This window comes from Aquarana catesbeiana, linkage group LG07 (genome assembly GCF_042186555.1).
Source record: "Aquarana catesbeiana isolate 2022-GZ linkage group LG07, ASM4218655v1, whole genome shotgun sequence".
NCBI lineage: Eukaryota > Metazoa > Chordata > Amphibia > Anura > Ranidae > Aquarana > Aquarana catesbeiana.
In genome coordinates, this window is record NC_133330.1 from 259,708,956 (window position 1) to 259,730,163 (window position 21,208).

General features: G+C 44.0%; 1 protein-coding gene across 2 annotated transcripts in view; it reads right to left on the reverse strand.

Annotated features, from left to right (window-relative positions):
- The window catches only part of LOC141103550 (dimethylaniline monooxygenase [N-oxide-forming] 2-like), a 129,205-nt gene that overhangs the window by 24,199 nt on the left and 83,798 nt on the right, over positions 1 to 21,208 (reverse strand). For both annotated transcript variants that reach the window (XM_073593252.1, XM_073593253.1), the window contains exon 8: positions 17,620 to 17,692. In XM_073593252.1, coding sequence (XP_073449353.1) covers positions 17,620 to 17,692 — 73 coding nt within the window. The remainder of the gene's footprint in view (positions 1 to 17,619; positions 17,693 to 21,208) is intronic.

Here is a 21,208-nt window from a genome sequence, read left to right on the forward strand (position 1 = left end):
TATAAGTTTTGTATGTGCATTACTTGGATTGTAGTTTCTTATTCAACCACAAGATGCCGCCACCTCCTACAACCACTACCAGTTAGTCTACACATTTTAACTAATGATCACCCATATTGTTGTTTTATTTAGATTTCGGCCTCTTTAGGTTAGCCGAATACATATAAGAAATTTACAATCACTGTTTGTTTCTTATTAAAAGTTTCTTATTATAAATCACAGTCCTCTGAGATGTGTTGGTTCCAGTTCTGTAAATCTACACTTCCAGACCATGGAAAGCATGCAATTTCCGCCTGTCACGTCCTTCTGCTCTTATAAATAAACGTCCCTACGCTTCATAACCACGCCCCTGAAGACGCATGTTGATGACAAAATGTTGGGTGACGTCAGAGACGAGTGACGCTGGACGTGGTTGGACGGAGACATGGCGGCCATCTTGATGGTTAGAAGCACTGGTCCCTTCACATTGCCTTCTCATTTCATATCAAATGCGAGTTTGTTTTTACCTATTTTTACAATAAATACCCCTTGTTCAGAATTTTGCTCAATGAGCGTTCCTTTTATACTCCCTACATGCACATGACTCTTGAGCTACCATACATCCATTGGAACATACCTGGAACCTTATCCTGTTGAGAGGAGGGCCTCCTAGGATTTTTCATCTGGTCCAGAGGGAGAAGGAAGTTTTGCGATTGTATGATCAGAGGATCGCTTCTGATTCTAGGAAGATTGTTCTCATCACTTGGTAACAATTCATGTGTATAACCCATACACTGATTGTAAGGGTCAGTCAGTTTGGGTGATGGTGATGGTTTTCTCTATTCCCTTCTGAAGTTCCCTCCATGGTGGATCTCGTCCAATAGAAGCTTTTGTTTCTCTTCGGTGGTGATGGCTCTGATCGGCTCCACTTTTACTTATGCTTGGAACTTTCTCCTGTTATGAACTTTGTATATGGTTTTAAGCGCTACACCTTTTTTTTTTACAAAGTATGTGAAAGGACCCTCGGATTTGTGGTATCAAGAAGAGGGATCAGTACTGGCTGGCAACCCTTCTTGATCCACGTTACAAGGGTAAGGTGGTGGAACTTATCCAGCCGTCGCAGAGGGAGCAGAGAATGAAACATCTTCGGGAGGCCTTGCAGAAAGATTTGTCTCCACTTTTACTAATGCTTGGAACTTTCTCCTGTTATGAACTTTGTATATGATTTTAAGCGCTACACTTTTTTTTACATTACGTTTATTGTATCCAGCAATTTAGTGTTAGCTGCTTTTTCTTTCATAATTTTTTTTATATATTTAGCACAACAGATTTGTGTTTTCATCTTTCGCAGGCTTTGCAGGATCAGGGAGGCCATGCAGCATAGGTTTGCTGAGGCATTCGGTCCAGAGTCCTCTGGGTCACTAAGGACGACCTGATCCGCAGCCACCTCCTGCCAGCCATGTACAAGTCCATGGGTTTCTGGGGACTGGAAATGATCCCTTGAAGACTGCTGCTGATGCTGAGTGCCAGGCTCCACCTCCATGCTGACACAATCCTTCTCTTCCTCCCCCTCTTCCTGTGAGATAGGCAGGCCTGCAGGAATACTGTCTGGATAAAGGGGGCCTTGAGAGGTAAGGAAGTCCTCCTCTTCCTCCCTCTGTTCTGCCTCAAGTGCCCTGTCCATTATTCCACGCAGCGTGTGCTCCAACAGGTAGACAAGAGGGACAGTATCACTGATGCATGCACTGTCACTGCTCACCATCCTCGTGGTCACCTCAGATGGTGACAGGACAGTGCATGCATCCTTGATCATGAGCAACTGGCGTGGTGAAAAAAAGCCAAGCTTCCCTGACCCTGTTCTGGTGCCATACTCGCACAGGTACTCATTGATGGCCCTCTGCTGCGTGTGCACCTGCTGCAGCATTGCCAATGTTGAGTTCCACCTGGTGGGCATGTCACAGATGAGGCGGTTTTTGGGTAGGTTGCTTTCCTTTTGGAGGTCAGCCAGCCGAGCACTGCACCACCAAATTAAGGACGTGAGCCAAACAGGGAACATGGGTGAAGTGTTCCCCTCGGAGGGCGGAGAAGAGGTTGGTGCCATTGTCGCAAACCACCATTCCTGGCTGAAGCTGGCATGGTGTCAACCACCTCTGAGCCTGCCCCTGCAGAGCTGACAGAATCTCTGCACCAGTGTGGCTCCTGTCCCCTAAGCAGACCAACTCAAGCACCGCATGGCATCTTTTTGCCTAAGTGCTTGTGTAGCCCCTGGAATGCCTACGGAGCACCACTGGTTCCGAGGACAAATCTGCACAGGAAGAGGCCATAGAGGAAGAAGAAGAGGAGGGGTGGAGGAGAGAGGTGTGGCAGAATCACCACTACCAGCATTTTGGAGGCATGGTGGCGGAACAAGCTCCAACAATACTGCACCCTATCATGCATCCTTCCCAGCTGCCAGCAGGGTTACCCAGTGCGCCGTGAAGGAAAGGTAACGTCCCTGTCCATGCCTGCAGGACCATGAGTCAGCGGTAATATGCACCTTACCACTGACCACCCTGTCCAATGAGGCCAAGACATTGCCTTCCACATGTCGGTAGAGAGCCGGAATGGCCTTCCGAGAAAAAAATTGGTGTTTGGGAACCTGCCACTGAGGTACCGCACATTCCACAATTCTCGAAAGGGGGCAGAGTTTACCAGCTGAAAAAGGCAGCAGTTGGAGTGCTAGCAATTTAGCCAAACTAGCATTCAGCCACTGAGCATGTGGATGGCTGGGACCAAATTTCTTTTGCCGGTTTAGCAACTGGGGTAGGGAAATTTGCCTGCTACAATCAGATGTTGGTATACCGCTAGCAGATTTCCTGGAAGTGCTTGGGACACCTAATGCTACACCTTCATTCCTCTCTATGCAGGTCTCTGAGAGGACTAAAGTTATAGTGGGGTTGGAGATCCCAGCTGATGAGGAGCAAGGAGAGGGCCGCCTTGTTCTTTGGTGTGGGTCTTTTAAGTACTGTTGCCAACAGACTGCATGAGAGCTCGACCTATGTCTGGTCAAGCATGTGGTGCCCAAGCAGCTGCTGTTTTGGCCATGCTTGATATGCTTCAGACTAGGGATGAGCCGAACACCCCCCTGTTCGGTTCGCACCAGAACATGCGAACAGGAAAAAAGTTCGTCTATGGGACACGAACATGAATAATCAAAAGTGCTAATTTTAAAGGCTAATATGCAAGTTATTATCATAACAAGTCTTTGGGGACCTGGGTCCTGCCCCAGGGGACATGGATCAATGCAAAAACAATATATATATATATATATATATATATATATATATATATATATATATATATATAAATTACACTGCAGCTAACTGAATCAACTGCCTGCCTGAAGTATATTAGAAACAGTACAGCAGGAACGGTCTGCAGAGTAAATATATATCTATATATCTATATATCTGAATCAACTGCCTGCCTGAAGTATATTAGAAACAGTACAGCAGGAACGGTCTGCAGAGTAAATATATATCTATATATCTATATATTATATATTATATATACTAAATAAACTGCAGCTAACTGAATTAACTGCCTGCCTGAAGTATATTAGAAACAGTACAGCAGGAACGGTCTGCAGAGATATCTAGCTAACTGAATAAACTGCCTGCTCAAAGTAAATGAAATGACACTCTCTCTCTCTCTCTATCTCTCTCTCCGCCAGCAACACACTACACAAGGCTGACGTGCAGGTGGCCTTATATAGTGTGGGGTGTAGACTTAACCCTCTGAGCCATAATTGGCCAAAGACACCCAGCTTTTGGCCAATTATGGCTCTCTTCGCTGACGACGCTGTGATTGGCCAAAGCAAGCCGGTCATAGTGCATGCTTGGCCATTAATCAGCCAGCAATTCACTGCGATGACGCAGTGCATTATGGGCCGTGACACACCGCTCGAATTTGGCACGAACGGCCCATAAAGTTCGATCTTCGAACGATCGAACAGCCGATGTTTGAGTCGAACTCATGCTCGACTCGAACAGACAGCCCATCCCTAGTTTCCACATCTTGCGGAGAAGTTATTGCCTTGCTTAGCTTAATGTAGTCCACAAATACAGAGATTGAACTATTTACCCCATCCTCTAGCTAGTTTATGAACAAATCAAACAGGATTGGTCCCAGCACAGAACCCTGGGGGACCCTACTTCCTACCCCTGACAATTCTGAGTATTCCCCATTTATCACCACCCTCTGAACTTACCCTTGTAGCCAATTTTCAATCCATGTACTCTCCCTATGGTCCATGCCAATGGACCTTACTTTGTACAGTAAACGTTTATGGGGAACTGTGTCAAATGCTTTTGCAAAATCCAGATACACCATGTTTACGGGCCTTCCTTTATCTAGATGGCAGCTCATCTCCTCATAGAAGGTTATTAGATTGGTTTGACAAGGATGATTCTTCATGAATCCATGCTGATTACTACTAATGATACCGTTTTCATTACTAAAATCGTGTATATAGTCCCTTATCATACCCTCCAAGAGCTTCCATACTATAGATGTGCGGCTAACTGGTCTGTAGTTCCCAGGGATGTATTTTGGCCTTTTTTTAAATATTGGTGCTACATTGGCTTTTCTCCAATCAGCTGGTACCATTCCAGTCAGTAGACTGTCAGTAAAAATTAGGAACAATGGTCTGGCAATTACTGGTCCCGGTAATTTATTAATGTTAAGTTTCCCAAGTCTATTTCTAATTCTGTCCTCTGTTAGCCATGAGGGTGCTTCCTGTGATGTGTTATGAGGACAAACACTGCAGTTTTGGTTACTAAAGCCCCCCTGATTCCCTCATGAAGACTGAGGAGAAGAATAAATTCAATACCTTTGCCATTTTCCCCATCCTTTGTAACCAGATGTCCTTCCTCATTCTTTATGGGGCAAATATGGTCTGTCCTCCCTTTTTTACTGTTTATATACTTTCTAGAAGTTTATAGAATTTCTTTCGTGTTCTATCTTAGCTGACCTAATTGCACCCTTACATATCTTGTTGCATTCTTTGTAAAGTCTGAATGCTGATGATGATGATCCCTCAGCCTTGTATTTTTTGAATGCCTTCTTCTTTACTTTATTATGCATTTTTACATCGGAGTTAAGCCATCCAGGACTTTTGTTTGCTCTTTTAAATTTATTTCCCAATGGGATGCACTGGCTAATGCTCTTATTTAATATGCTCTTAAAGCAAACCCATATCTCTCCTGTGTTCTTTGTTTCTAAGATTGTAGAGGGTCAGCCTGGGACAGGGTTAAGAAGGGGTTAATCAAAGAGGGCAGGTACTTCCCCCTCAGACCTGCTTATTGTCAGCTGGGCTGAAAGTGTCAGAGGAGAGCTGTTTTAGTAGGAGAGAGTGACACAGCAGCACGCTGTGTGAAAAGTTCCATTGCTGGATTGTGTACTTGCTGGGTGAGCTTAACCACATAAAAGACTGTAGCTACTGATTAGAGCCATGAACTATTGCCTGTAAGCCTGCAGAATTGCCTGTATGCTGCAGAACTGTGAGCTTTACCTGTTTGCACAACTGTGTGACAAGACAGCCTGTCGTGTCTTCAGTTTGTTTTTTCAATTTCAGTGTCATTGTGTTCCCCTTGTGTTTTCTAGTTGTGTGATTTATACTGAAGCCAGTTGACCTGTGATCGCTTTTTCCTAAATTGCCCCATATTTCCACATCCATGAACAGGTCTGTATTGTTGGTAATCAGTAGATCTAGTAACGCCTTGTTTCTAGTTGGTGCGTCTACCATCTGACCCATGAAATTGTCCTGCGAGACATTTAGGAACTGGCAAGCCTTAGACGAATGCGTGGTTCCCTCCGCCCAGTCTATGTCTGGATAATTAAAATCCCCCATTATGATAACACTTCCCATCCTTGCTGCTAATCCAAATTGTGATAGGCGGTCCATCCCCCCTCCTTCCTCAGGTTAGGGGGCCTATAGCATACTCTCAGTAATATTTTCCTCTTAGCTTCATCCCTTTAATTATCCTTTATATATAGGCATACCCCTCCCCCTTTATTACCCTCTCTATCCCTGCGATAAAGGGAATACCCTTGAATGGTTGCCAGCCAATCATGAGAGCCGTTGAACCAGGTCTTTGAAATTTCCACAAGATCTAAATCCTCCTCATTCAACAGTATCTGTAACTCACCCATCTTGTCCACCACGCTCCTGGCATTGGTGAATATGCCACATAGTTTAGACCGCTCACATACTGTCCTCTTATTGGGTGTTCCAAGATTGCAAATAGTTACTATACTTACCTCGGGTTTATGTGCTTTAGTCAACCCACCACTAATGCCCCCAATATTACCCTCTGGAATATGTTCATTGTTGACTGTCTCTACCTCTGGACCCTCCCCCCGTCACCTAGTTTAAAAACCCATCTAACTTTTTGGCCATCTTCACTCCCAGCAGATCTGCACCCTCCTCATTTAGGTGCAGTCAGTCCCTTCTATAGAACTGGTGACCAACTGAGAAGTTGGCCCAGTTCTCCAGGAACCCAAACCCCTCCTTACTACACCAGCTCCTTTATCCACTTGTTTACTTCCCTAATCTCCCTCTGCCTTTCTGGTTGTCAGGGCTGGGCTCAGCCCTTCCTTCTCTGAGCTGGACACTCAGCTGTCGGCTAATTGCCAGCTCCTTTTTCTCCACAGTGACTCAGTTGTTGATCTGCTCGTCAGTCCTGGCTACTTAAAGCCATCCAGCTCACTTCATCTCTGCCTTCGCCTTTGGTCACATCTCAGAGACTTTTCTGCTGCGTTCCTGTTGAAGACTTGCTTGGCTGATGTCCTTTCTGGCTCCTGATCCTGCTTGCTGTATTACTACGTTGATCTTTGGCTCTTTGATATTGGCATTGGCTGACTACCCAATCTGGTTACTGAACTCTGGCTATTTATTGACTACGCTTAATCTGTTTACCTTTTTATTATTATTAAACAAGTGTGATTAACTGTACTTCTGTCTCAGTCTGATTCATGGTTTCTGACACTCGAGGTACCGGTAGTATTCCTGAGAATACTACCTTGGAGGTCCTTTTCCTCAATTTAGCTCCTAACTCCCTAAAATCGTTCTTTAGGACACTCCATCTGCCTCTGACTTTATCATTGGTGCCATCGTGCACCATGACAGCTGGGTCTTCCCCAGCCCCTCCCAGTATTCTGTCCACCAGATCCATGATGTGGCGAACCCAAGTGCCCGGTAGACAGCATACAGTTTGGCGCTTCAGGTCTTTGTCACAGATTGCCCTCTCTGTCCTTCTAAGAATTGAATCCCCTACCACCAGAATCTGTCTATCCTTTCCCTTCACTTCCCCCCCCAACTCTCATTGGAGGAGTTCTTCCCCTGGCATCTAGGAGAGTCCCTCAGCTCCAGCCGTGCTCAATGGAGCGTACTTATCGGGATGCTCCAGCCCAGGATCAGTCTCCCTGGCACTTCCCCCTCTATCCTTCCTGACTGTTGTGCATCTACTTGTTCCTAGTGCCTGCACCTCTTTGTCTCCAACTGATTCTGTGCTGGCCCCTGCCAGCACCTACCGGGTACATTCCCGGCTATCCTTTAGTATGGTGGGTCTTCTCAGTGCTGACAGTTGTTTCCTTAGATTCAGAAGGGAAACAATATGCTTACATTTTGCACAGCAGTATTCGTCCTCGATCAGATGATCAAGGATTGCATACATGCCGCAAGATGTACACCAAGTCGCATCTCCACACCCGCTGAGCATCGTACCTACTAATTTAATGAGGATTGTGGATTATACCCTGTCCAAATTACCTAACTAGCTTCCTGACACTAATACTCAACAGGACAATACACTGGTACTCGCCGCTCACGTGCACTCGCAGACCATGTGCACTCGCAGTCCATGTGCACTCGCAGACCATGTGCCCTTGCAGACCACGTGCCCTTGCAGACCATGTGCACTCACAGCCTACGTGCACTCGCAGACCACGTGCACTCGCAGCCTACGTGCACTCGCATGCCCTCGTGTACTCACTGCTCACGTGAACTCACAATACACAGGTAGTCACAATACACAGGTACACACAATACAAAAGTATACACAATACACAGGTACTAACGATCCACACACACACTACTCAGACAACACTCAGGTAATCTCAATACACAGGTACTCCCAACACTCACAATACTCAGGTACTACCTGACACTAATAATCTACAGTCCACATGCCCTTGCAGCACTCGTGTACTTACAATACACACACACACTACACACATACTCACACTACACAGGTACTCAAAATACTCAACAAAAACACTTACTCCACAATACACAGCGTCCCCGCTAGACGCAATCAGTCTTTTTTTAATGTTAACTGGTCATGACTGCTCTGCTCAATCTCCCATGCAATCTGACACTTGCAGGGCTTGTCAGTGTCTATGGTCACCCCTACGGTTTCAATAATAATATTACTAACAGGACATTTCAGATGCTACTTACAGGTTTGATGACTCCTGTTATAACCTCCTGTTTTCAACTCTGATTTTTAACTCACCACTTAGTTCAGTTCCACTTGGTCTAAGTTCCAGCAAGCAAAAAGGTGGCAAGCTCAAAGATGAGTGGGCTCGAAATGAGTTCTACAGAAAGTTATATAGGCTTCCAACCAGCAAGTCTGGCAAATTCAGATGTGCTCTGCATAAAGTTATATAGGCCTCAAGCACCTGTGACCAATTAACTAATCCCCTTAATTAGTAGTCCGAAGGAAGGAAAGAAAAAAAAAAGGCAGTTTAAAAAGTGAGAGAAAAGGTGTTAAAAAAAGCTGCAGGGAAAAACCCCAAAAAGAACCTAAAAATGCAACACAGCAATCAGCAGCAGTCAAAAGCAAAACTTGTTCACACTCTCCACTCAAGGTTCCCACTGTTCAGCTTCCAACCAGCAAGTCTGGTAAACCTTTATTAAAGCTAAAGTTATTTTAACCTATTACCATATCAAATTTTGCTTGTGTAATATATTAACCACTTCAGCCCCGGAAGATTTTACCCCCTTCCTGACCAGAGCACTTTTTGTGATTCGGCACTGCGTTGTTTTAACTGACAATTGCGCAGTCATGTGACATTGTACCCAAACAAAATTGACGTCCTTTTTTTCCCACAAATAGAGCTTTCTTTTGGTGGTATTTGATCATCTCTGCGTTTTTTTTTTTTGCGCTATAAGCAAAAAAAGAGTGACAATTTTGAAAAAAAAACAATATTTTGTACTTTTTGCTATAATAAATATCCCCATTTTAAAAAAATACAAAACAATTTTTTTCTCAGTTGAGGCCGATATGTATTCTTCTACATATCACTCGCATCGGCACCAGGGGCGAGGAGCCGACGTAACATGATGGTAATTCACCTGCCTGTGCCATTCTGCCACAGTATAACTGCGGCGGCTGGTCGGCAAGTTAAATGTTAAATAGGTATTCTGATATTTGGGTATATATTTAAATCAGTGGGTGTGTTTTTGTCCATAATACTACTCCCAGCTAGGGATGGGCAAACAGTTCGGCCTGAGCATAAAGCCAAACTTTCGCTGTTTGGACATTTGGCGAGTAGCCGAACAAACAGGTCGTTTGACCGTTTGTTCGGCACCCAGCCATTTTCAATGTGATTTCGGCGTGGAGAGAGATAGAACAGGACTCTGTTCAGTGCTATTAGTGTACTATACTGTGCTATTTTGCTTCAGTTGTCAGTGTAGAATATTAGTTTAGTGTCAGTCTAGGGATAGTGTGAGTGTAGTGAGGAGGACCATCATTCAGCTTTGCATAGTGTGCAGCTCGAGTAGAGACAGCTGAAATAGTTTCACTGTAGTGTAGTGAGACCGTGTCATTCATGCATACATTAGTGCAGAGTAGGGACAGCTGAGATAGTTTCAGTGTAGTGTAGTGAGACCATGTCATTAATCTTTACATTAGTGTATAGCTAAAATAGGGACAGTTTAGGTGTCAGTGCAGTGACGGTTGAACACCGTCTATTTGATTGCGTTACTGCCAGTTTAACGCCATTTATTTCTGTGTGCGCTACTGCCAGTTTAACACCATATAGTTCTGTGTGCATTACTGCCAGTTTAACGCCATATAGTTCTGTGTGCGTTACTGCCAGTTTAACGCCATATAGCTTTGTGCATTACTGCCAGTTTAACGCCATTTACTACTGTGTGCTACTGCCAGTTTAACACCATATAGTTTTGTGCATTACTGCCAGTTTAACACCATTTACTTTTGTGTGCGTTAATGCCAGTTTAACGCCATATAGTTCTGTGTGCCACTGTACGTTTGGCACATTAAATTGCAGTATATTATAGTGTATCCGTGGAGTGTGTCTGTGCAGTGTGAGTACTCAAATTAAAGTGTACCAAACACCTCTTTACATTGATCAAGTTCATCTACGTACAAATTTCAACTTCTTCCTTAAATTTGCTTATAAGCACCGCCCCCTCCCTCCCAATAATGTCTGGGAGGACAACAAGGAGAGGCAGACGTTCCCTTGGCACTGTAAGGGGGCCAGCAACAAATGAGAGATGGAGGAACACTGGTAGACAAATTGAAATTCATGTTCCCCAAGCCGCAGCGTATTGCCAAGTTGTCTCCAGTGGTAAATAGGGATGAGCTTCGAGTCGAACCCATGTTCAAATTGCGAACGTTATGGGCCGTTTGCGCCGAATTCAAGTGGTGCATCACGGCCCATAATTCAGTACGGCATAGCAGTGCATTGCTGGCTGACGAATGGCCAAGCATGCACTATGACCCGCATGCTTGGCCAATCACAGCGCCATCTGTACAGAGAGCCGTAATTGGCCAAAGCCAGGGTGGCTTACCACTGACTCATGGTCCAGCAGGCATGCACAAGGACCTATCTTTCACCGCGCACTGGGTGACTCTTCTGGCAGCTGGGAAGGATGCAGGACAGGGTGCAGTAATGTTGGAAGTTGTTCCGCCACCACGCCTCCAAAATTCTACTAGTGGTGATTCTGCCACACCTCTCTCCTCCACCCCCTCCTCTTCTTCTTCCTCCATGGCCTCTTCCTGTGCTGATTTGTCCTTGAAACCAGCGGTGCTCTGTAGGCGTTCAAGGGGCTACGCAAGCACGAAGGCAAAAAGATGCCATGCGGTGCTTGAGCTGGTGTGCTTGGGGGACAGGAGCCACACTGGGGCAGAGATTCTGTCAGCTCTGCAGGGGCAGGTTCAGAGGTGGTTGACACCACGTCAGCTTAAGCCAGGAATGGTGGTTTGCGACAATGGCACCAGCCTCCTCTCCGCCCTCCGACAGGGACAACTGACCCATGTGCCCTGTTTTGCTCACATCCTTAACTTGGTGGTGCAGCGGTTCTTGGGCAGGTACCCGGGCTTACAGGATGTCCTGAGGCAGGGCCAGGAAAGTCTGTGTGCATTTCCGCAGGTCATATAATGCCAGTGCTCGGCTGGCTGACCGCCAAAAGGAATTCAACCTGTCCAAGAACCGCCTAATGTGTGACATGCCCACCAGGTGGAACTTAACGTTGGCCATGCTGCAGCAGCTGCACAGGCAGCAGAGGGCCATCAATGAGTACCTATGTGACTATGGCACCAGGACAGGGTCAGGGGAGCTTATTTTTTTTCCCCACGCCAGTGGGCTATGATCAGGGATGCATGCACTGTCCTGTCACCATTTGAGGAGGCCACAAGGATGGTGAGCAATGACAGTGCATGCATCAGTGACACTGTCCCTCTTGTCCACCTGTTGGAGCACACGCTGCGTGGAATAATGGACAGGGCACTTAAGGCAGAACAGAGGGAGGAAGAGGAGGACTTCCTTACCTCTCAAGGCCCCCTTTATCCAGACAGTGTTCCTGCATGCCCACCGATCACACAGGAAGAGGACGAGCAGGAGGAGGAGGATTGTGTCAGCATGGAGGTGGAGCCTGGCACTCAGCATCAGCAGAAGTCTTTAAGGGATCATTTACAGTCTGAAGAAACCCATGGACTTGTACGTGGCTGGCAGGAGGTGGCTGTGGATCATGTTGTCCTCAGTGACCCAGAGGACTCTGGACCGAATGCCTCAGCAAACCTATGCTGCATGGCCTCCCTGATCCTGCAAAGCCTGCAGAAGGATCCTCGTATTTGTGGTATCAAGGGGAGGGGTGATTACTGGCTGGCAACCCTCCTTGATCCATGTTACAAGGGTAAGAACCTTATCTTGCTGTCGCAGAGGGAGCAGAGGATGAAACATCTTCGGGAGGCCTTGCAGAAAGGTTTGTGCAATGCGTTTCCAGAGCCTGGGAGGTTACAATTTCCTGGTCCTCCTGGACAACGTGTTGCTGAAGCTTCGGTCAGTCACAGAAGGAGCGGTTGAGAAGGTGGCCGTCTGACCGATACGTTCAGACAATTTTTTAGTCCGCAGCCCTAAGGTCTGATCGGTTCCAGCAACCATTGCCAGCATCTGATTCACATGGTGCATGGTTACCTAGGGGCAAGATCAGACTTGGACACCTTTCGCACCGAAAATCCTCTGGGTTAATGGGTCTTGAGGATGGATCACTGGCCAGAGCTTGCACAGTATGCAATTGAGCTACTGGCCTGTCCTGCATCCAGCGTTCTTTCAGAACGCACATTCAGTGCTGCTGGAGGCTTTGTAACCGATCACAGGGTGCGCCTGTCCACCGAATCGGTCGATCCGCTGACCTTCATAAAAATGAATCAGTCTTGGATCACTAGCTAACAAGCACCTGATGCTGATGTAACCGATTGATTTTTTTTTTAATGTGAGATCCCTTCAAGACTGCCTATGCTGATGCTGAGTGACTATCCTGTTATGCTGAGTGACAATCCTCTTCCTCCTCAATTTTCATGCTGATAGCTTGTAAGAACATTTTTGGTTCTGGGCAACGCTACCAATGGCCAAGGCCCAATTTTTATGTCCCTGTTTAAGAGGGGCGTGTAATTACAATTTTTGATGCAATACTTTGCAGCAGGGCTCATTCCTGCGCTCCAACAATAGTATCTGTTAGGGGTTGTAGTTTTGTGGCACCAGCACCAGTGCCCAAGGCCCAATTTTACAGCCCCTGTTTAACAGGGGCGTATAATTACAATTTTTGCTGCAATACTTTGCAGCAGAGCTCATTCCTGTGCTCCAATTATAGTATCTGTGAGGGGTTGCAGTGTTGTGGCAGCAGTGGCTAAGGCCCAATTTGTCTGCCCCTGTTTAACAGGGGCATGTAATTTCAATTTTTTATGCAATACTTTGCAGCAGGGCTCATTCCTGCGCTCCAACTAGAGTATCTGTGAGGGGTTGCAGTGTTGTAGTACCAGCACCAGAGCCTAAGGCCCAATTTTTCTGCCCCTGTTCAACAGGGACATGTAATTACAATTCTTGATCTAATATTTCACAGCACGGCCCATTCCTGCACCCGCCAAGAGTAATTGTGAGGGCTTACAGTGTTGTGGTAACACCACCACCACCACCAAAGGCCCAATTTTTCTGCCCCTGTTCAACAGGTGCATGTAATTACAATTCTTGATCTAATATTTCACAGCAGGCTCCATTCCTGCACCCACCAAGAGTAACTGTGAGGGCTTTCAGTGTTGTGGCAACACCACCACCACCACCACCAAAGGCCCAATTTTCTGCCTGTTCAACAGGTGCATGTAATTACAATTCTTGATATAATATTTCACAGCAGGGCCCGTTCCAGTGCCCACCAAGAGTAACTGTGAGGACTTAGTGTTGTGGCACCAGCACCACCACCAAAGGCCCAATTTTTCTACCACTGATCAACAGTGGCATGTAATTACAATTCTTGATCTAATATTTCACAGCAGGGCCCGTTCCTGCGCCCACCAAGAGTAACTGTGAGGGCTTACAGTGTTGTGGCAACACCAACACCTAAGGCCCCAGTTTCTGCAGAGTATATAGGGCAGGCCCCTACTTTCAGACATCCAACTTGCAAACAGAAGGAGACAACAGGAAGTAAGATGAAGTATACCCCTAGGAAGGGAAATTCTCTCCTGTAAGAGTTAATATGGGAAAAACATGTCTCCTCTTCAATGATGCTTTATCACCAATCCTTGTTTCACTAAAAACCCCAAATTTTCAAAAAACATTTGTCATTGGGACAGAAAGTGAGGTGAAATCTTCTGATGAGGTACACAGACAGCAAAACAAATGTTACAGGGTGATAACCCTTCCCTATGTTTTCCAAAAAGCTTAAAAATAAATTTTTTGTCTGGAGCTACACTTACAAAATGTACCAGTTCAAAATTACAAACAGATTCTACTTAACAACAAACCTACAGTACCTGTCTTGTTTGCACCACCTGTATACTGCTGTTCAGAGTATATAGGGCCTGGGGGCCCCACGCCTTTCCTTTTTTAAATTTGGGTGCGGGGTTCCCCTTAATATCCATACAAGACCCAAAGGGCCTGGTAATGGACTGAGGTGGGGGTACCCATGCCGTTTGTCTCACTGATTTTCATCCATATTGCCGGGACCCTACATTACATTAAAGCCGCAAGCAGGTTTAAATGACTTTTATTCCTTTAAAAATGTCATTTTGTGCAGGGACTGTTCTAAGCATGGGAAACACACGCCACTTTACAGGCATACTTTAGACACCCCCAGGTACAATATTTAAAGGAATATTTCACTTTTCTTTTTCACTTTAAGCATCATTAAAATCCCTGCTCCCAAAAAACGGCCGTTTTTAAAACTTTTTTTTGCATTGATACATGTCTCTTGGGGCAAGACCCGGGTCCCCACACCCTTTTTAGGACAATAACTTGCATATTAGCCTTTAAAATTAGCACTTTTGATTTTGAACGTTCGAGTCCCATAGACTTTAATGAGGCTTTAAAGTTCGCACAAACTTTCGGTCCGTTCACAGGTTCTGGTGCGAACCGAACTGGGGGGTGTTCGGCTCATCCCTAGTGGTAATTATGAAGATGGAGGAGATGGAGATGATGATGATGAGGTCACTGATGTGACTTGGGTGCCAGATAGCGCAGAGGAGGAAACTGAAGGTGAGGCGGCACAACCCCAAGGAGACCGACATCAAGAAAGAGTAGAGAGCAGCCACCTTATTCCATCACATTCTGCAGCTGTTATCTCCCATCCCGCTCCCAAAGCTCAGCTGTCTAGGCCTTTTTCAGCACATCTGCAGCAGATTGCACTGTTGCTATCTGCAAACTGTGTCTCATCAAACGTGGCAAAAACACCAACCATATGCATATCATTGCAATTTTTTTTGCCTTCATCAAGAGCCCCCTCTATAGGGTTTTGGTGGGAAGGTGCCCCCGACACCCAAAGGGTAATTTTTCTGCACCTGTTTGACAGGTGCATATCATTGCAATTTTTTACAGCAAGGCCAATTCTTGCTTTCATCAAGAATACCTCTATAATGGAAGGCGCCACCGACACCCAAAGACCAATTTTTACGCACTGGTTACTTCTATACAAAGTCAAAGTGACACCAGAATGTATCCAAAAAATCTCTAATCTTGTTCTCAGTGCACTACATTGTGGCCTCATCATACACACTGGTTCCCCAGCTGTTGCTGAGCAAAATAGAGGCAGCTTGCAGGGAAAATTTCATTTTTTTGGCTTTATAAATGCAATTATTGCTGCAGCAGATTCTAGACATGGTACAGATCTGCCACTTTACAGTTAGACTAAGGGGACCCCCTAGGCACTATATTGGAAGGATTTTTTCATTTTTAGGCTTTCACTTTAAAAATAAAAAAATCACTGCTCATTTAAAAATTACGTTTTTCACAAACTTTTTTTATTGATTCATGTCCCCCAGGGCAGAGGCTGGACCCCTATAACCATTGTATGCCAAATTACTTGCATATAAGCCTTTCAAAATGGGCACTTTTAATTTTTGACGTTCGGGTTCCATCGACTTCAATGGGGTTCATTATTTGGGTCCGAACTTTCGTAGTGTTCGACCAAACAGGGTCCGTTCGGCCCATCCCTACTCCCAGCTTCCCAATTGGTGTTACTGTGAATATTTCTACCTCAAATACCTTGTCATTTTTTTTCCTTATCTCATCTCACATGGGTTGTAAACAGCAGCTTTATTTAAATCCTCCAATCAGGCTGGGCCAAATATACATTTGCTAGGTTTAGTGACTAATTAGGGTGCATTATACTAGCCACTGTACAGAAAGGAGAGGGAGATATAATACATTTTTTCCAAGTTAAACTTAAGTCCCATACACAAGGGCTGAACGCCTGATGTCATCGACCGTTTCAATAAAAAATGGCTGACATTTGGCTAATCCGACAGAATAATGGCTTCTGTCGGACGAGCATCCTGGAAAACCAGCAGCCGACTGGTTCCCGATCAATGCTCTCAGCCAATGGCTGAAAGCGCTGACTGGAGTGTTCTGGCGGGGGCTGTCCCTCAGCAAAGGAGATTGTTAGTGCAGCGGCTCCGACCTGAGCTGACAGTTTTTTTTTGTTCAAACCGCTGAGTTGAATGGAAAAAACTCATAGTGTGTACCAGGCTTAAAATGATACTAAAGTGTAATTTTTTTATTTAAAAATAACAAACATCACTCCTGTCGAGTTCCCCCATGGCAAGCAGCTTGCTATGGGGGCACCTGAGCCAAGCCGCTGCTCCGTGTGTCCATTCAGACATGGAGCAGCCGCGGTTTGGCCTTGCCCACTCTCTTTCCTCATTGGCTCGCTGACTTTGACAGCAGCAGGAGCCAATGGCATCCCGCTACTGTCTCAGTCAATGAGGAGGGAGAGTTAAGGGGCAACAGAGTCTTTAATGCAAGATCACTAGATCGAGATGGGCTCAGGTAAGTATTAGGGGTGCTGCTACACACAGAAGGTTTTTATTTTAATGCATAGAATGCATTACGATAAAAACATTCTGACTTTAGAACCACTTAAACTCCTTCCTTGTACTGTACATTGTATTGAAAATGTGCTTTTTTGTATAATTGTAAATATCATGTAACCCAATATATTTATACTTCACTTTATGTTGTAAATCCTGTGTGGTGTGCTATTTGTAAATATTATATAACCCTATTAATAAATGTATACTGCAAATTGAATTACCATACTTCTTTTGTCAAAGAATCCTTAGATTTAGCTGTGTATATGTAAATACTCTTATAGTGATTGGAGTTCACTCATATTTACACTTAAGCTAGTTAACATAACATCCCCCTATCTCAAGCTCCCCCCCTCATGCCTTTTATCCAAGGGTTAGTTAGCCAGTCCTTCTTTTTCCTCCTGGGGGGGTGGAGGACAGTCTTAGCAGTGTACTGAATAGCACTCATGTAGTGACTGGTGGGTCTCGTTCAATGCAATATTTTTCTTAGCCAGGTTGTGTGATGATTTTTCTCCAGGGGACGGGTCCATGACATCCTGGGCTCAGAGAAAGTGGGTTGAATGAAGCTGGCCATCATTCAGCCCAAAATACTGAGAACATCTAGTGGTGAAAGGAATTACTGCAGGGGACAGCTGATTATGATGGCCAGTATTATTTTATGACCATACTCAGTAAAAGATTTTTTTTTTTCTATTATTTGGCTATTTATTTCACTTTTTTTAAGCTGCAGTTCAGATTCAAATTAACCCTGAATCCAGAAAGAATGAAGGTGTACCTTGTTAATAAGATTTTCTGTTTCAGTTCAATGTCCTTCTGGATTTCATCTTGTGATGGAAATTTGCACAAACCTAAAAAGAATTAACATTAACAACGTAAAACATTCGAATATAAACTAGACGTGCATGATGAAAAAAATTGTTTTATTTCAATTTGTTAAACTAATTATTTAGTTTCGTTAAATATGGTTGATTCGTTCAATTCGTATTCGGGATTCGTATTCGTAATTCTTCGAAATTTTCTTTGAATTCATCTATTTTTTTTTATTAGAAACATTTGAATCGATAAATTTGGAATCGGTCGAGTCAAAAACTTTAGATTGTTTTTGATTCGAATGTGGCAAAGTGAACAAACAAAATAAAAATCTTCATCAAATGATTACAATGACTCTTTAAATCCCCATGGGCCTAATTAAAACAGCATTATTTCAAAATGGTACTCTAATAACACACACAGTCTTTGATTTCAGCAATATGTGTACAGTTAGAATTCGACTGGAGTTCGATGTAAAATTTGATTCGAATTACAGTCTGAATTTCCAAAATTCGGACAAATTTCGTTTCCTTATTCAGAGCATTCGGTAAAATTAGTTTATATTGTAGTTCGGGTAGTCGGATATATCAAAAAAAAAAAAAAAAATATATATATATATATATATATATATATATATAAACGAAAAATTTGTCCGAATATTATTCAGAACGAAATTAAACGCACATGTCTAATATAAGCATACATTGAATTTTCCATGCTATGTTTCACTGAGAAAATATAGAAAAAAATCTTCTGTTTGGGTTTATTTACACCACTGTACTGTATTATCATATGGTACATGTTATGAGGTGAGATGCAATGCCATTCATTCTGAATTGCACCTAAGTGCACCGTGCCAGTGTTCCTGCATTGCAACGCAGCACAATACATGACAATCCACTACCAGGCACTGTGCATTGGCCTACTTCACCTTAAGTAGCCATCTTTTGAGGATGCCTTATGTGTTTGCCTTGGTCATTGGGTGCCTCCAGACACTTAAGTGACAGATTATTTATTCTTAAAAAGAGTGCACTCTTTGGAAAGGGCATGATAGAAACCATAGCATTGTGTATGTGTATAGCCATGTGTACAGCCAATGGCCATTGCAGAGAACAACTAAAGCTGAACATCTGAAGCCAGCAGGATCAGAGATGATAGGATTAGGAAGGTAACAGAGTCTAGACAGACTCTAGGAAGGTAACAGAGTCTAGACAGACAGAGAGCAGACAAGAACTAGGAGTAAAACAAGCTAAGAGACAAAGTCAAAGATACAGAACCTTGGCAATTAAAGAGTACTAAGAATGCTCTGAAGGCAGCCTAAATACTGCATAGTAAAACCAGACCATGATTACAGGGAAACAGGACACACGCAACCTAGTGGCAATAATCTGAATGCTGCAACAGAAAATTAGAGCATAGACTGAAAAGGGTATGGACCAATCAGGATGCATGACAACCTAACTAATAAAAGTGGAGAATGTAGTAGTGGAAATTGGATACTTAAAGGGGAAGTGCAGTTATATATAAATAAGCTTATCAATTAGTGTATAAAGATAAGAATAAGGCCCCTTTCACACTGGGGCGGTAGGGGGCGTCGGCGGTAAAACAGCGCTATTTTTAGCGCTGTTTTACCGCGGTATTCGGCCACTAGCGGTGCGGTTTTAACCCCCCGCTGGTGGCCGAAAAAGGGTTAAAACCACTCGTACAGCGCGGCTATAGCCGCGGTATTGCCGCGGTATAGCCGCGCTGTCCCATTGATTTCAATGGGCAGGAGCAGTGAAGGAGCGGTGAATACACCGCTCCTTCACCGCTCCAAAGATGCGGCTCGCAGGACTTTTTTTACCGTCCTGCCAGCGCACCGCTTCAGTGTGAAAGCCCTCGGGCTCTCACACTGAACAAACAGCGGAGGCTGTTTAGGGGCGGTTTGCAGGCGATATTTTTAGCGCAATAACGCCTGCAAACCGCCCCAGTGTGAAATGGGCCTTAGACTTTAAAACCATTTTTGAAAATATTGGTTTATAACTCACTAACCTACAGCACTTTACTAAAAACCAAATAACACTCTTTCCAACCACTAGAGTGTGATCTCCTGGCTCACATTGGTCCCTAATGCATGATCTAAATTATGACATCCCTGGTCTTGGAGAAGAGCATCGTCATCACATGTTGTGCGCTAGACATGGCCCGCCTAAGGAGCACAGATCACTGCTTTGATTCTATGTAATACAGACCACACAGGAGACCGTGTTTAATTCCAGCATTTCAACTGATGGTGACATTGTGGTATTTTTAATCTTTATATCTTACTTTTTTTTTTGGCTATGAGCAAGGACACCCCTCTTGCATGCTTGGTATAGGTTCAGTGATATGCCCACCCAATCCATGGGCTTTTAAGGGCGCTTTATATCTTACTTAGTTTTTTTTTTTTGCCCAAATATCAATGCCTTTCAGGGAAAAAGATCCCATATTTTGGATAGGAAAGTACATAATAATATTTAATTTTTTGTGCCTGAATATATTGTTGTTGTTGATGATCCAATCCAATTACTAATTTTTAAAGTTCATTTTGTGGTCCTTATGCAAGAAAACATGCCACTCATTTTCTGTTCACGATGCTATATTGTTTTTGTGGTAATCGTATGGTTACAAAGTTACGTGGTCTGTTTTGTTCTATAAGGATATTCCCCATCACTCAAGTGTGTTTAGAGCACCACAAACCACAAATACAGCCCTAGTCATTTAATGTTTTAACAAAGTTACAGTTTTCTTTAAAAATAAAGGTCCAACAAACATCAATTTAGCAAGGTACTGTACATGCTTACATTATGTAGCCTTGGAACAACCAGGTATTGTTTGTCAGCCAACATGGAATCTTGTTAACATGCCAGGCACGTAAAGAAACAGCACAGAATTGTGCGTCTGTTTCCCAGGCCATATTATTAAAGGGTACCTATATGAGTATTACTCACTATAGCAATATTACTCTCTGTGCAGCAAATATAAATATGCGATCAAGAGTTTGTGTAAATAATCAATTTTTGTTTTGTTAAGGAAAGTTTTCAAACCAATATTTTGATCAAAGAAAAGTTTAGCCTTCGGACAACATTTGCACTATAATGTAATGACATAACACATTAAAGTCCTTGGTCTTTTTGATAAGTCTGCTTCTCTCAATATGTGCAGTGAAAGAACAGTACACACAAATGGTAACTGCCCCAACCTATAACTGGCCTTAACAGCAAGGAACACATGGAAGGGCGACGCATGTCAAGTAAAAATTTCCAGCTTAACTTACCAGCCTGCCTGCAACAAACCGAATTATCCTGTCTTACAGTTCATGTTAAAAAGAGGAGTTTCATTTGCACACATTTACAAATGTGTGCAAATGAAACTCCTGTTCTTAATGTGAACTGTGAGACAGGACAAATTGATTTGTTGCAGGCTGGCTGGTAAATTGAGCTGGGAGTTTTTTGTTGTTTTTGTTTGACAGTGAAAGAACAGGCCTGGAAGCACAGTACATGATTAAATGTATTTGCAGAACACAGAGACCTGTG